The sequence below is a fragment of the Lutra lutra genome, chromosome 12, assembly GCF_902655055.1.
Source record: "Lutra lutra chromosome 12, mLutLut1.2, whole genome shotgun sequence".
NCBI lineage: Eukaryota > Metazoa > Chordata > Mammalia > Carnivora > Mustelidae > Lutra > Lutra lutra.
Window position 1 is genome coordinate 49799731 of NC_062289.1, and position 17602 is coordinate 49817332.

Here is a 17602-nt window from a genome sequence, read left to right on the forward strand (position 1 = left end):
ATCAGTCATCATCAGAGAAATACAAATCAAAACCATAATTAGATACCACCTCACACCAGTCAAAATGGCTAAAATTAACAACTCAGGAAACAATACATGTTGACAAGGATGCAGAAAAGGGGGAACCCTCTTATACTGTTGGTGGGAATGCAAGCTGGTGCAGACACTCTGGAAAACAGTATGGAGGTTCCTCAAAAAGTTAAAAATAGAGCTACCCTACAACCCAGCAACTGCACTACTGGATATTTATCCAAAGGTGATCCGAAGAGGCACTTGCACCTCAATGTTTATAGCAACAATGTCCGCAATAGCCAAACTACGGAAAGAACCCAGATATTCATCAACAGACAACTGGATAAAGAAGATATGAGGTATATATACAAAATGGAATATTACTCAGCCATCAAAAGAATGAAACTTGCCATTTGCAACAACCTGGATGGAACTAGAGTGTATTATGCCAAGTGAAATAAGTCAGTCAAAGAAAGACAAACACCATATGATTTCACTCACATGTGGAATTTAAGAAACAAAACTGATGAACATAGGTCAGGGAAGGAAAAATAAAATAGGCTAAAAACAAAGAGGGAGATAAACCATAAGAGACTCTTGACTACAGAGAACAAACTGAGGGTTGCTGGGGCGGGGGGAGGTTGGAGGGATGGGATAACTGGGTAATCAGCATTAAGGAGGGCACTTATGTAATGAGTACTGGGTGTTATATGCAACTAATGAATTACTAAATTCTACCCTGAAATTAATAATACATTATATGGGGGCGCCTGGGTGGCTCAGTGGATTAAGCCGCTGCCTTCGGCTCAGGTCATGATCTCAGGGTCCTGAGATCGAGTCCCGCATCGGGCTCTCTGCTCAGCGGGGAGCCTGCTTCCCTCTCTCTCTCTGCCTGCCTCTCTGCCTACTTGTGATCTCTCTGTCAAATAAATAAATAAAATCTTTAAAAAAATAATAATAATACATTATATGTTAACTAACTTGAACTCAAGTTAAAAAAAAAAGACTCATAGTCCTAAAAGTAATAGCTAAAACTTAATACACTTCAAGTACAAAAGAGGAGAAACCTTAGTGACCCTGGGTTTGGCAAAGATTTTTCATATAAGACACAAAAAGCACAAACAATGAAAGAAAAATTTATAAATTAGACTTCATCAAAATTAAAAACTTCTTCTCTTCCAAAAACACCATTGAAAGAATGAAAAGACAAGCCACAGATGGGGAGAAAAATAAGTGCATGTCCCATATCTGATCTAGAACTTGAATTCACAGACCCTTAAAACTCAATAGTAAGAAAAGAGCTCAACAAAACAATGCACAAAAAATGTGAACAGGCACTTCATCAAATACTATGTGAGTGACAAACAAGCAAATGAAAAGATGTTCAATATCAGTAGTCATTGGGGTACCTGGGTGGCTCAGTCGGTTAAGCGTCTCCCTTCCGCTCAGGTCATGATCCTGGAGTCCCAAGATCAAGCCCTGCATTGCTCTCCCTCTGCTTCTCCCTCTTGCTCTGCTCCTCCCCTGTTCATGCTTTTCTCTCTCTCTCACACACACTCTCTTTCAAATAAATAAATAAAATCTTTAAAAAAAAAAAAATCAGTGGGTGGCCCTGTCCATTAAGCATCAGCTTTTGGCTCGGGTCATGATCTCAGGGTCCTGAGATCAAGTTCCGCATCAGGCTCCCTGCTCAGTGGGGAGTCTGCTTCACCCTCTGCCCAAGCCGCTTACCCCACACCTGCACCCCAGCTGCTTGTGCTCACACCCTTGCTCTCTCTCTCTCTCTCTCTCTCTCAAAAATAAATAAATAAATAAATTTTTAAAATAAAACAAATATATCAGTGGTCATTAGGGAAAAGCAAATCAAAACCCCAACATACCACTATGCACCTATATGAACAGCTAAAGTTAAAAAAGAAGAACCAAACAACTTTCAGTAAGAATTTGAAACAATTCATCCAGAATTAACTATACTTAGTCCATAAACTATATTCCTACATACACAGTTCTGATAAATATTTTATCAGAAACAAATTAAATTAACTGTAAATATAAGATTTGCATTAAAAGATACCTCCAGTAGTACTGAATTAAAGATTAATTTACTTACTGTGTTTTTGGATGGCTCCCATGCAGCATCGACCTTCCCCACATCTTGCATATCTTGGAGCTGACGTAGTTGAGACAAGGTGTGATGCCTCAGAGCTTCATGCAAAGGAGTATCCCCATCCTTATCCTGAATATCTAATTTGGCACCTGCACGGACCAAAAGCTAAAAGAGAAAGACATCTCATTTTGCTAAGGTATCTCTGGCCCATAAGAAATTACTACGTATCTAAAGTAACACAGACAAAAATCAGAGAGGGAGACAAGCTGTAAGAGACTCTTAACTATAGGAAACAAACTGAGGGTTGCTGGAGGAGAGGGGAGTGGGGGATGTGGTAACTGGGCAATGGGCATTAAGGACATGTGATGTAATGAGCACTGGGTATTTTTTTTTTTTAAGATTTTATTTCTTTGACAGACAGAGATCACAAGTAGGCAGAGAGGCAGACAGAAGAGAGAGAGGAGGAAGCAGGCTCCCTGCCAAGCAGAGAGCCGGATGCGGGACTCGATCCCAGGACCCTGAGATCATGACCTGAGCCAAAGGCAGAGGCTTAACACACTGAGCAACCCAGGCGCCCAGCACTGGGTATTATTTGCAACTGATGAATCACTTAACTCTATCCCCTGGAAACTAAAATAAAATAAAATAGTAACGGTGACAGAGCCCCAGACCTACCTGAAGGGGATTGCCACTAAAGCTAATTATCTTTTTTTTTTTTATTAAAGATTTTATTTATTTATTTCACAGAGAGACATCACAAGTAGGCAGAGAGGCAGGCAGAGAGAGAGATAGAGGAGGAAGCAGGTTCTCCGCTGAGCGGAGAGCCCGATGCGGGACTCGATCCCAGGACCCCGAGATCATGACCCGAGCCGAAGGCAGAGGCTTAACCCACTGAGCCACCCAGGTGCCCCTAAAGCTAATTATCTTTATATATTCACTTGCTACTCTCAAAATTCCTGGGGCTCCTTTACAAATAGTGATGAGCTCTGTTTACTCAAATATATTGAATCAGAGAAAACAGAAAGAAATGAGAACCAATATGTGGCTTAATTCATCAACTCTAAGATCAAGATAACTGGGAGAAATTTAGGACTTTTTTTTCTCCTTTTATTTTTTTTAAAGATTTTATTTTTCGGGGCGCCTCAGAGGCACAGTGAGTTGAGCATCCAACTCTTGGTTTTGGCTCAGGTTGAGATCTCAGGATCATGAGATTGAGCTCCACACTGGGCTCTGTGCCCAGTGTGGAATCTGCTCAGGACTCTCTCTCCCTCTCTCTTGGCTCCTCCCCCCTGCTCACTCACTCTCTCAAATAAATAAATAAATCTTTAAAAATAAAAAAGATTTCGTCAAGTAATCTCTACAACCAATGTGGGGCTTGAATTCACAACCCCAAGATCAAGAGTTGCATGCTCTACCAACTGCGCCAGCCATGCACCTCCTTTTTCTCCTATTAATTTCAGATATGTGAGTTGGGATATTTTAAGTACTTCCAAAAGGACCAAATCATAAATGTTCACAATTCTTCCATTACTTAAAGAAACAAGCAAGTTATCTATTCCACTCTCTTTGGTCAATTTTCTCCAAATATATAGTCATAAGGAAAGTCCAAAAATCCCAGATAAATGATGAATTTTTAGCAAGAGGAATTTTATTTTTTTAGTATTTAAATTTTTTAAAATTTTAATTCAACTATTAACATATAATGTATCATTGGTTTCAGAGGTACAGGTCTGTGATTCATCAGTCTTATCTAACACCCATTGCTCATTACAACATGTACCCTCTTTAATGCCCAGCACCCAGTTACCCCATCCTGTCACCCCTCTCCCCTCCAGCAACCCTCAGTCTGAGCAAGAGGAATTTTAAATAACAATAAATGTCAAGTGTCTCCTAAACTACATCTTAAATAAAATGAATAACTGATACACCTCAAAGATATTTTAAGTAGTAAATATAACTTTTTATTTAAGACTTTACTTACGGTGCTTTACTGATTTTCCTAATCCTTTCAACAAATGCTGTCAGAGTTTTAGAAAAATATCATACACAGAAGCCAATCTCAAGCATATGGTCTTACCTATACTGGCAAATTACTGTTTTGGGGTGGTTTGTTTTGTTTTGTTTTACTTTGTTCCAAAAAGCTTACATAAAATGTCACTCTAGGACAGTGTTTCTCAAATTTGAACATGCATGAAAATTACCTGGAGAACTTGTTAAACCACAGATTGCTAGTTCCCACCCCTGGAGATTCTGATTTGGTCGGTCTGAGGTGGGGCCCAAGAATTTTCTACCAAGGTCCCAGGTGATGCTGATGCTGCTGGTTCAGCTTCTAAACTTTAAGAATCACTGCTCTACAAAAAAATTTTAAACTGATAATCTTTCAAATATTTTCTCTGGAATATCAGATTAGTCAAATAAAAATACATATTTCAGCTTTTTTGGAATCTGTGCAGCAAACGTCCAGCCAAAGCTTTTAACTGTAGATCACTCTCAATTATATAAATTAAGAGGGAATGTACTTTTTAAAAACCAATTTATATGTTACTTTGAAATTTTCTGATTTAATATTTTGGGAAGTCACAAGTCTGACAACAAAATTATATAACAGATTTTGAATATCACAGTTTTAAGATTTTCTCTATTATAAATTAAAACTCTTTACCCAACTGATGTAAAATATTAGCCTAAAATAATGATTTTTAGGTCTAACTATGCCTTTTGAAAAATCGAACTTGAATAATTTTCAAGACCTTCTAGAAATCTGTCTGGTTAAAACACAACTACAAGGGACGCCTGGGTGGCTCAGTTGGTTGAGCAGCTGCCTTCGGCTCAGGTCATGATCCCGGCATCCTGGGATCGAGTCCCACATCGGGCTCCTTGCTTGGCAGCGAGCCTGCTTCTCCCTCTGCCTCTGCCTGTCACTCTGTCTGCCTGTGCTCACTCTCGCTTCTCTCTCTATGACAAATAAATAAATAAAATCTTTAAAAAAAAAAAAAAAAAAAAAACCCACAACTACAAGGTAAGAGTTTTGTTAGTAAATACTTTACCCTCACAATCTGGGTGTGCTGTCGTTCAACAGCAAGGTGCAGGGCAGTTTGCTGGTTCACATTCTGGATATCCAGGTTAGCGTTACCCTGGACAAGAAGGACAAAGTTTACATACTCATAATTTGACAACCGTGAACACTACAACTATAACTCTTCATGAGGAATTAATAACACAGAACACCGCTGACCACTTTCCTCTCTTCTAGCTACTCCAACATTGTTCTCATAATAGCTGCTGGCAATACAGCAACAACTGGATGGGGTAGTAAACTTTCAGAGATGGAACAGCAAGTTTATGATAATTATTTATTATGGTGACTTCATATAGGAACAGGTAAAGAACAAAGTTCAGTACAAGGCTTAAACACAGCTCCCTCTCAATCTCCATTATACAGCAATAGAAATAATTAGCTCCTTTTAACTGTAATATTTCCTAAAAATTCTATTACTGACTCTTCATATTGCGTTTAGATTTACTTTAATGACCTAATAAGGTCACCTCCTCTTGCTGCATGACTGAGCTCTTATTCAGTGAAAAGGAACTTAGCTGGAGGGTGAGAAGACAATGTTTAATTAATTAGTACATAAAAATACTTATTAAAGGGAAAGCAAAAAGTCCTACCAGGGTCCTGGCATAGTCACAGCACTATATGAGAACAGCTGATTCCAATGACAGAGGAAAGAAACGGAGAAGCAAAATCCTGAGCTCACTGGCACAGAAGGACCTAAAGCTTCAAGAACTTAAGCAAGCATTCTGCCATTTCATGCTCATTTCCTCAGCTCTAACACAGTCATAGTACAACCTATTTCAGAGTCAGTGTGATGATGGGGTTCAGGATGGGCTGCCCCAATGTAATGCCACCTTGGCATACTGATTATTTTGAATTAAAGTTACTTAAGAAACAGCCAGTGCAAGGACACTCTGGCCTTCCTTTGTTCCCCTGAAAGCAGGAAATAAATTCCCTGTGAAGGCTATCCTCCCTGCACCTGGAGGGTAGAAGGCATCCTTATTGCCAGAGATGAGGAATTAAGGGCCAAGAATTGACTATATAAACTTTGTTACTTCATTTATTTATTTGCTTCGCCAAGTGCAAACCCCTTTGTGAATTCTCCCCAAATAACTCTTTGTTTAAAAGGTATAAAAGCTGCCTGCTTCGGTCACTTTGAATAGTCTCATGTCAGCATGCCTGTTCTCATTAAACGCAGAAAGTGAGGGATTTTCTTTTAAGTTTCCTAAACTTTTCCATTATTAGATTTTCCAAAGTAGTATTCACTGTATGATATACCATGATTCGTTTACCTAGACTCTAGCTCATAAACATTGGGCTTGCTTCCAGTTTGAGGTTATTACAAATAAAGCTGCTACAAATATTTAGTACAAATATTTGTGTACAAATGTTCTCTTGGGTACATTTTAGAAGGGAGGCTGCTGGGTTGTACAGTAAATACATGTTTAACTTTATCAGGAAATGTCAAATTATTGTCAAAATGGCTGCTTTGAAAAATGCCAGCAATGTATATGAATTCTAAATGTTCCACACCCTAACCAACATTTGGTTAAGTTTGGTCATTTTCATTGGTAGGTGATAGTAGTAGTAGATTAGTAGTATTTCACTGTGTCTGGAATTTCTAATCCCCTAATGAACTATGGTAATTGAAGCAAAATCACAGGAAATATGATCAACATACAAAAAACAACTGTTTTTCTGTATGTTTACAATATACAATTAGAAACTGAAGGCTTAAACAATATAATTTACAACAGCATGAAAAAACTACTTAAAGATAAATCTAAAAAAAAAAGATAAATCTAAAATGTGCAGAGCAATCAAAATGTCAAGACTTCTTTTTTTTTTTTTTTTTTTTAAGATTTCATTCATTCACTTGACAGACAGAGATCACAAGTAGGCAGAGAGGCAGGCAGAGAGAGAGAGGAAGGGAAGCAGGCTCCCCACTGAGCCAAGAGCCCAATGCGGGGCTCGATCCCAGGACCCTGGGATCATGACCTGAGCCGAAGGCAGAGGCTTAACCCACTGAGCCACTCAAGCGCCCCAAGATGCCAAGACTTTTTAACAGAAACTAATCATCTTGGGGCGCCTGGGTGGCTCAGTGGATTAAAGTCTCTGCCTTTGGCTAAGGTCATGATCCCAGGGTCCTGGGATCAAGCCCCGCATCGGGCTCTCTGCTCAGCGGGGAGCCTGCTTCCCCCTCTCTCTCTCTGCCTGCCTCTCTGCCTACCTTGTGATCTCTGTCTGTCAAATAAATAAATAAAATCTTTTTTTTTTTTTAAAAAGGAAAGGAAACTTATCATTTGATTCTAAAATCTATAGGGAAATTCAAAAGATCTAAAATACTTTAGTAATTCTGAGAAAGAAGAACAGTGAATGAAGTTGGAGGACTTATTTTAACTGATTTCAAGACTTACTAAGAAACAATAACCAAGATAGTGTGATACTGGCATAATGTCAGTTATCTGTATTTTAGATTGAAAAGGAACTTCTCACAATTACCAATGCTAACAACAGTAACTTTAATAATAAAGACTAATAAGTCAATGGTATTGTAATAACATTGTATGGTGACAGATGACAGCTACACCTGTGAGCACAGCTTAATGAACAGCATTCCAATTATCAAATCACTATGTTATATACCTGAAACTAACGTAACATTGCGTGTCAACCATACTTCAATAAAAACAATAATAATAATTAAGCCTTAAAATGGCAGAGTAAAACAAAGTTTAACTTTTGAACTATTTTTTTAATCTAAACTAGAATTCTATAGATCAGGGAGTATCTACCTTATAATGTGATGTTAATTACACATAATGGACAATTCACTGAATTCTGCTATTTCATCTTCTTAACTAGACTATAAATTCCTTGAAGTCAGACAGATCACAGATAATTCCTTGGTAACTAGTGCTTCTCTATGACATATGTATTTATAAATTTTGCTGAAAAACATCATAAAACTACAGTAAATAAGTTCCCTTCAAAATCCAATCTCATAAAAATGTAATGTCATCTTATTTTAGAGATGAATGAATGACTGAAGTGAACCTGTGCTGCTATCCAGCCACAGATTCCCGGAGTCCAGCAGTTTCCATGACCTGAATTCCCAAATCCAGGCTGCAGCCTGGTGTTTCCTGATGGCAACTGGCCACATGAGCTTAGATACCAACATAATGGTTCTTGGTCCTATGGCTGATGGTACTTCTTCAACAGAGGCAGCGAATCCGGAAAATCTCTGTTCACTGATGCCTATGTCATAGGACCAATCCAGGAACTGTGTAGGAGAGAATTTTCAGGGCTAAGGGATACTCTCCACCCCCTTATACACACATACATACACAGAGCACTATCCTCCATCCAAGAACCAGTGTAGGCAGAAGAATGAATATGTACCATATCTGAATTTGCATCCTCATGGGGTTTTACCGTAACCTACCAATAGGCAGTTGATGAAGTAATAAATAAATGAACAGTAATGGTCCAAATCATTAAAATTAAATTAGAAATTATGGCACAGCTTTTCCTACCTGGTGTACCAACAGTTCGGCCACTTCTACGTGATTGTTAAGGGCAGCCAGATGCAAGGCAGTATAACCATCATCTTTCTTCTCATCCACAATCCATGGTCTTGGTAATTTAGATAGCAAAACACGCATTGCACTGAAAATCAAGTTTACATGATTTTGGTATTAACATAATTTGATATTTAATTAAATATTTCATTATTTTCTTTAGAAAAAATATATAAAGGAAACTTCTGAAATCAAATAAAAACATTCTTTTTTAAAGAAAATTACGCCTTTAGTGGGCACCTGGGTGGCTCAGTGAGTTAAGCCTCTGCCTTCGGCTCAGGTCATGATCTCAGGGTTCTGGCATCGAGCCCCGCGTCAGGCTCTCTGCTCAGCAGGGAGCCTGCTTCCCCCTCTCTCTCTGCCTGCTTCTCTGCCTACTTGTGATCTCTGTCTGTCAAATAAATAAATAAAATCTTAAAAAAAATTATGCCCTCAGAGACAAATGAATTATATTTTTTTCTAAATCTCTAATGTGCAGCTTTTTAATGCTTTAAGAGGTAAACAAACTATCACCATTTGGGGAATATAATCAAACTAGAATGGGAGTGTTACAAGGGGAAAACATTATGAGAAGGAAAAAAAAAACCAAAGGGGAAAGAAATATTTCCTAACAAGGACATATATGGTCTTATGGAAACTCCTAGGTTCAATCTGAATAGTATCTGTTAATGAAAGAGTTAATAAAAACAGCCAGGTAACAACAATAACAAAGTAGGAATAATAGTGATAAAAAGACAAATTTCATGTAACTGGTAGATTATCATGAATTGCAGTTAATAATCTCATATATGTCATTTAGCAGTGCTAAATCTAATTGAAATCAAAACACACAAAATGGTAATTATAATTTAATATTTAAAATTTATGGATCAATTATTTCCAGAGCAAGAAAGACAGTTATCCTAAAGACCATCAAAGAGTAAAACATAAAAGAGAGCAGGAGAAGTAATTATCAAGAAGTGATAGTTCTTTAAAAATAAACTACTGGGACTATATAAAAATAAAAAGCTTTTGAGCAGCAAAAGAAACCATCAATAAGACAAAAAGGCAACCTACTCAATGGAAGAAGATATGTGCAAATGATGTATCTGATAAGGGGTTAATATTTAAAATGTGCAGGGGCGCCTGGGTGGCTCAGCGGGTTAAAGCCTCTGCCTTCGGCTCAGGTCATGATCCCAGGGTCCTGGGATCGAGCCCCACATCGGGCTCTCTGCTCAGCAGGGAGCCTGCTTCCTCTCTCTCTCTCTCTCTCTCTCTCTCTCTCTCTGCCTGCCTCTCTGCCTACTTGTAATCTCTGTCAAATAAATAAATAAAATCTTTAAAAAAATATATTTAAAATGTGCAAAGAATTTACACAACTAAACTCCAAAAAAAACAAAGAATTTGATTAAAAAATGGGCAGAGAACCTGAATAGACATTTTTCCAAAGAAGACAAACAGATGTCCGACACATGAAAAGAAGCTCAAAATCACTAATCATCAGGGAAATGAGACATCATTTTACACCTGTCACAATGGCTAAAATCAGAGACAAGAAATAACGCGTTGCTGAGGAGATAGAGAAAAAGGAACCCTAGTGTACTGTTGGTGGAAAAATAAATTGGTACGGCTACTATGGAAAACAGTATGGAGGTTCCTCAAAAAATTAAAAATAAAAATATCATATGATCCAAAAATTCCACTACCAGGTATTTACCCAAAGAAAACAAAAACACTCATTTAAAAACATATGTGCACCCCTGTTTACTGCATTATTTACAATAGCCAAGATATGGAAGCAATCCAAGTGTCCACTGATAGATGAAATGGATAAAGAAGATGTGGTATGTGTATATATAATGGAATATTACTTGGAAATAAAAAGGATGAGATCTTGCCATTTGTGACAACAGGGATGGACCTAGAGGATACTATGCTAAGTGAAACAAGTCAGACAAAGAATACTGTATGATTTAATTTACATGTGGAATCTAAAAAACAAATGAATAAACAAACAGCAGAATGAGACTTATAAATACAGAGAACAAACTGATGGTTGCCAGAAGGAGGAGGGGTATGGGGTTAGGAAGTAGGAGATACGGGCTTCCAGTTATGGGAAGAATAAGTCAAGGGGATGAAAGGTACAGAGAGCATAGAGAAGAAAGTCAATGATATTTAATAGCACTGTATGGGGACAGTTGGTAGCTACACTTGTGGTGAGCACGGCATAACATATAGAGATTTTCAATCACTATGTGTACACTCAAAACTAATATAACACTGTGTGTCAACTACACTCAAATAAAAAGGAATTTTTTTTTTAAAGAAATGATGTGTCTTAAAGAAAAACCTAGCTCACTCCCAAAAAAGAAAAAGTAAAATTAGAAGTAACTTTTCTTATCATATACCAGTAACTTTTCTTAATAGAAAGATTTTATGTGGAAAACTCATAAAATTTGGAAAAATCCTCCCTTAATGTATTTATCTACTATTTTGTTTAAGACTGAGAAAATGACTGCTCCTATAAAGAGTGTTAGACTTGGCATGGACTGCATTCATATACATATATTAGACATTAGAGTTTTTTCCCACTCCTAACAGAGGATTTAAAAACAGAAATGCTTTTAAAATTGTGCCAAGAGAGTATTAAAAGGCAAGAAATGTTAGAAAGATACATATTGGGATAGTTTTTCCTAAGGTGATATTTATGGGATAAAAATCTGAAACAGAGAAATGTTTACACACATATGGAGAAACAGGCTGAAGATGCAGAATAAGAGTGTATAAATGAAACTGTAAGTCTCTAAAATAATGAGAATATGCCTAAAATGCCCAGACTGTATTTCTTTAATGGTAGGGGTCTATGAATCCCATGTAGGAAGCCCAAGAAATCTCAGAACAAGCTGTGGAGGAGCCAAGAACCTCTAAAATTGCTTTTAATCAGATTTTAAAACAAGTTTATAACCCAAAGTATATTGAGAATTACAGGAAAGGCAGTTTTCAGTGGCTGTTACTAAAGTTATAATCACTGCTTAGGGGAGAGAGAATTCTTTGGAAACCTATGGAAAACTACAGACTCCCTCTACACCCCCCCCCCTCAGAGAAAATGCACTTTATATTACACTGCCTACAATTTTGAGAGAGTCTACAAACCCCTAAATCCCACTCTGGACCTCATACAAGGCTCAGGTTTCCTGCTTTAGTTCACTTACAGTAATTACAAGAATTCTAGTCTTCCTCCTTTGCTGGAGTAAAATAAGAACTAGATATAGGGGCACCTGGCTGCCTCAGTTGATAGAACATGTGACTTTTTTTTTTTAATTTTTATTAACATATAATGTATTATTTGCCCCAGGGGTACAGGTCTGTGAATTAATTTCATGGTTGAGTTCGAACCCCACGTTGGGTGCAGAGATTACTTAAAAATAAAATCTTAAAAAAGAGAAAGAGAAAGATGCTAGATATTATGTAACTTTTCCTCAGATTCTTAATGGGGAAAAGTACTGATACCACCCTGTACTACTGAATGTTTGGATTTGGCATAATCATGATGCCAATGCCAAACATTATCTAGTACTCTACACATTTGACTATGTGAGAAATGGAATTTATAAGGGTTTTATGATTCTCTTGGTGAGTTTAGAAGATTTAAGTATTAAATCAGGTGAGGAAAAAAGTTTTATTAAAAACAAAATGTGGGGCGCCTGGGTGGCTCAGTGGGTTAAGCCGCTGCCTTCAGCTCAGGTCATGATCTCAGGGTCCTGGGATCGAGTCCCGCATCGGGCTCTCTGCTCAGCAGGGAGCCTGCTTCCCTCTCTCTCTCTCTCTCTCTCTCTCTCTGCCTGCCTCTCCATCTACTTGTGATCTCTCTGTCAAATAAATAAAATCTTTAAAAAAAATAAAAAATAAAAAAATGTAATTATAAGGTAATAATGTAAACTGATTTAAGCAAAATCTGTGACAGATTATGTTGAAAGAAATAGTGGTATTAGATGATGTCAATAGTATTAAACCTTCATTTCTCATGACATGGAAATCAGTATATATTTACAATTGATATATTTGGAAAACTGCAGGATAAGCTGGAAGTTATTGGGGAAGGGGTGTAGGGAGGGAGGGATAAAGCAGAACACAGTTCTTTCATTATAAGCTTTATAGTAGTATTTTTTTAAAAGATTTTTATTTATTTGACAGACAGAGATCACAAGTAGGCAGAGAGGCAGGCAGAGAGAGAGGGGGAAGCAGGCTCCCCGCCAAGCAGAGCTCAATCCCAGGACCCCGGGATCATGACCTGAGCCGAAGGCAGAGGCTTTAACCCACTGAACCACCCAGGCGCCCCAGCTTTATAGTAGTATTTGACTTAGCTTTGCATATATATTAGATTTTAAAATTTTAAGTCAGAACACTAAAATAATATTTAGGCTAACTATGAGAAAATCTTTTATATTTGCTACTTTAGTTCTTATAGCCAAGATCTATAAATATGACAGCAAGTTTTACATTATAAGGTGTGGCTCATGCTTTCACCAAATGTTTTTTTTAAGTCACATTATTGAATAGATATCCTTGAGAAGATTCATATGAAACCATGTTTCCCACTACCTTGCATTCCTGTTTCAGAAGTACCTTCCCATTTTATGCTGCCAATAACTCAAAAGAAAGAAATGGAGAGAAGAGCAATTCCTTCTCTGGGTATAAGCTATCCACTGAGATGGAGCCATCAGTAACTTTTCTTATGGGCCTGTGCATTTCCTAAGTGAAAAAGCTAGAGAAAGCTGAAGTCTCTCAGGAGTAAGGGCCAATGGCTCACAAGGCTAGTGAGGCACTTACACAGAAATAGATGTGTATTCCTGAAAGCCCACTGTCTCTCTACCCTCTCAGTACATTTTATCTTTTTGCTTTTTCCTTTCGGTACAAAATGTGTAACTGAAGTATCAGAGCAAAAGAAAGATGGTAATTCCAGGATACTGTCAAAAGTGACAAAAATGATCCCAGTCCCTTCTAGATCACATTCTATAAAGTCCATCAAATCCTAATACTAAAACGTAAAACTCAGATTTTCAGAGAGCAAGTTTTCACTTCAGAACCAATCCATTCTGTTAATTAGTCCCACTTACGTGGGGTGGGCAATCTGAGGAGCCCACAATCCAACCAGGCATGCCACCTGTCCCCTGCAGCGCTGGTGTTCCCAAAGAGGAGACTTCTGCTGCAAGCACCTAGGCCCACAGGTTTGCTAGGACCAGGGTGTTACCAGCTGAGCATATTAATAATTTGATTGCATCAACAGGCTCTCACCTATGGAGTACAGTATATGAGATTTGGAGGTATTTTCCCTAATGCCCAAATACTCTTCTTTCATTCTCAGTCTGGTTGTTTTCCAAGAGGTTAAGGACAGGGATGGTTGAAAGATAAGATCTTACTACCAGTTAAGCAGGCATTTGTGAAGACTGCCAAAGAAGCATTAAGTTCCGGAACAACTAACAGTGGTGCCTAGTATAATCCCTGGCACATGGTAATACTCAAAACGTTTGCTGAATGATGAACAAATGAGTTCTAAGAAGTAGAGGGACAAGCAGCTGTCTACATTGGTATGTAGCAATCAAACAGCACTAGGTCCATTTTTAGGGCCTGCCATGCTTTATAATCTTTCTTCAGAGACAGGCAACGTTTTTCTAAACAAACCCAAGTAGGTAAACTATGGAGTCCTATATATTAATGTAAAAAAACATTAGAATAGCACTACAGCACACACTAGGTGTTCACTAAATGCTTGCTAAATTAATGAACAATCCCTCAAATAATAAAGCTAATAAAGTCTGTTAAGTCTGGAATTCATAAAGGAAACTACTAAGAAAGGTGATCGATCCCAAGCAGAAGTTCTTTACTGCCTACTAAAAGTAGGTAAGTATGTGATATTCTAAACATATTTTTCCCACCTCTACCTGAATGGATGCAGACAAAGCAGCCTGGAAAGATAAATAAATACCCAGATGCTATCCATGGTAATCACTTTAATAATAAATAAATATAGCTGGGTTTTATTTCCTTTCATTTACTTACAGCTAGTGAACAGACATTAGTTAGATGTTTTTAAATTTGGGGGGAGGGGATTTTATTTCCGCCCACCCCAAACTCTTTTTTGACAGATACCACAATTAAAAGGTTCATTAATTTAGCCTAATTTCATGAAGTAGGAATTTGGTAATATAGAACTTAGCTCAAAATGAGAAAGAGATATGCAACAATTCAGGCTGCAGAAAAGATGTACAGCTGAATACTCAAGAATTCTTTAAAGACAACCAAAATTATCTCTTAAATGACCCGTCAGTTCTTAATTCTCCTTCCATGTATAAGACAGGGCCCCATTTTACTTATCTTTATGTCACCTTTGTATGCCTAGTAAAAGGAGCTCAAAGTTTGGTTGAATGGAACAAAAGAAGATACAATCAAATGAACAAACATTTTCTGAATATAATGGAGGCAAGGAGATTACCAATCTGTTAAATTTTTGGTATACTTGCAAGTCCTCAAGAGTGGTAATTCCCTAACTGGTTTCGTTATTACAGACCAGAGTAGGAGTATGGTGTGGCGGTAAGGAGCTCAAAATCTGAACCCAAACTAGCTGGGTCCAAATTCTGGCATTAGCAAGGGGAATGGCTGGTGACTTGAGCAGGTTACTTAACTTCTATGCCTTGGTTTCCTCATCTATAAAATGTGAGAAGAATCACAGATTCTATCTCAAAGACGTTGTTATGAAAATTTAAAAGGGTTTAGAAGAGTACCCAGCACTTCACATTTGCTTTAAAAACAAAAACAATAACAACCACCACAACAAAAAAAAAACTTTCACTGCTACAAAATGGTTAGGAAAAAAAGGCGATTTAGAAACCTGAAAATTGGGGTACCTGGGTGGCTCAGTGGGTTAAAGCCTCTGCCTTCGGCTCAGGTCACGATCCCAGGGTCCTGGGATCGAGCCCCACATCAGGCTCTCTGCTCTGCACGGAGCCTGCTTCCTCCTCTCTCTCTCTCTCTGCCTGCCTCTCTGCCTACTTGTGATCTCTGTCTGTCAAATAAATAAATAAAATCTTAAAATTAAAAAAAATCTTAAAAAAAAAAAGAAACCTGAAAATTAACCTATCTTAAACTGAGACATGTGTCATCTTCTCACAGTATATGTAAAAAGTATTCCAATATCTAGGAAAGCTGGCTCTTCAAAACTTTCAAATATCTACAGAAGCACTTTGTATGTCACTGCTTTAAAATAGCCATCCAAAATAATTCACCTGCTATGGTACTAAATGCTAAAGACAAAAAGAATGTCAAGGACAAAACTTCCCTTACAGGAGAATGAGCTTAAAAAAATGGTAATAGTTTTTCTTAATTCTGAATTGAATCAATACTTTACAGAACACTGTATCTGAATTAAGAACAAGATATAGATACGGTTTAGGAAGAACAAAGTTTCTCTTGGGCATTTTTAGGTTTGTAAAATCTTAAAACTGTATATCCACAACTACATTAGATTTGATGTTATAATATTCTTTTCTCCTTGGTTAAAAAAATAAATTTCAACATTACAATATATTATGAATATGCTACTAAAATTTAGAGCAAGAGTATTTTTGCTCTGAAGCATATACTATTATGTGGCAACATTACAGATTAGGTTAATGACTGTTTCATAGTCTCCAGTAAACTAGAAATGTTATAGATTAGGTTAATGACTAATTCATAGTGTCTGGTAAAGCAGAAATAATCATGCCTAAATGACATTTCATAAAATTTAAAAGAAGGAAAAAAATACTTTACATTTGAAAATGGAATTGAATAAAAATGAATTTTAATAGTTCTGTACGTAAATATAGTTTCAACATAAAAGTACGCAATTATTCAAAACCATTCTAGACCCTGTTTCTCATCTAAGCACTACAAAAAGTTAACTGAAACTGACACGGAATTAACTGAAACTGACACGGAATTAAGTTTTAAGTAGCATTTTTCCGAGATTTCACATTTACACACTACTCTTTTCTCCCTTACTGATCTCTCTCCATCTTTAGTATATAGGTTTTACTTACCATTTCTACATACTTTCCACTAAAATATTATTCCTTAAATTTAAAATGTATGTGTAGTAATAACTAGCTCTAAAGGTAACCCTGCAAAATCTCTTCAAGCCTTTAGTTATGTAAAGTATCATCATCCATAATATTTTTTACCAACAAAAAAGTTACGTTATGGAATATATTTTGGCAGCAGAGAGATTTTACTTATTCCAGGTCTGTCTCAAAACTGTCTTGCAACTAGCCAGGGTAATATTTTTCCTCCTTCCTTTTTTTCTCTGCAGTGCTTCTAAGTATAGTGACAGCCACATCAGGCTTTCCTAGTCTCAGCGCAAGCTCAGTGAAAATCTGGGAAATGTAAGTGGAAACATGAGAGACCGCTTTATTTGGCAGTGCTAAAAAAAAAAAAAAAAAAAAAGGCAGAACAAATGGCAAAGCAGTGTTTGGACCGCAGGATGAACAATCAATAGGCAGAAAGCAAGATAGAGGCTTCCTCAGCTTTTGGATCGACAATCGACAGCTGAGAGACTATTTTTTGCTATGGTTGACTAAATATGGTCAGGGAAGAGAGAGGCACAAGAGAGCCTATTTGCCTGGGAGTGCATGTTTCAAATGCTTAGCTGCCTATAAAGCTGTAACAGTTTAGCCTGTGGCCACTGAGAGAAGAATTTAAGTTAACCTCTGTAGTGACCATGTGGAAGTCCTGACCTTGCCTGCAAACCTGACCTCTGGATATGACAAGGTGGCTTCACTGCAGATCTACCAATTAATTCTGGAAACTAAAAACCAAAACCAAACAAACAAA

General features: G+C 37.4%; 1 protein-coding gene across 1 annotated transcript in view; it reads right to left on the bottom strand.

Moving 5' to 3' along the window:
• The window catches only part of MIB1 (MIB E3 ubiquitin protein ligase 1), a 139338-nt gene that overhangs the window by 22342 nt on the left and 99394 nt on the right, over positions 1-17602 (bottom strand). The window contains exons 13-15 of the mRNA XM_047696601.1: positions 8711-8843; positions 5167-5253; positions 2123-2284 (exon numbers count right to left, since the gene is read on the bottom strand). Of these exons, the coding sequence (XP_047552557.1) occupies positions 2123-2284; positions 5167-5253; positions 8711-8843 (382 nt within the window). The remainder of the gene's footprint in view (positions 1-2122; positions 2285-5166; positions 5254-8710; positions 8844-17602) is intronic.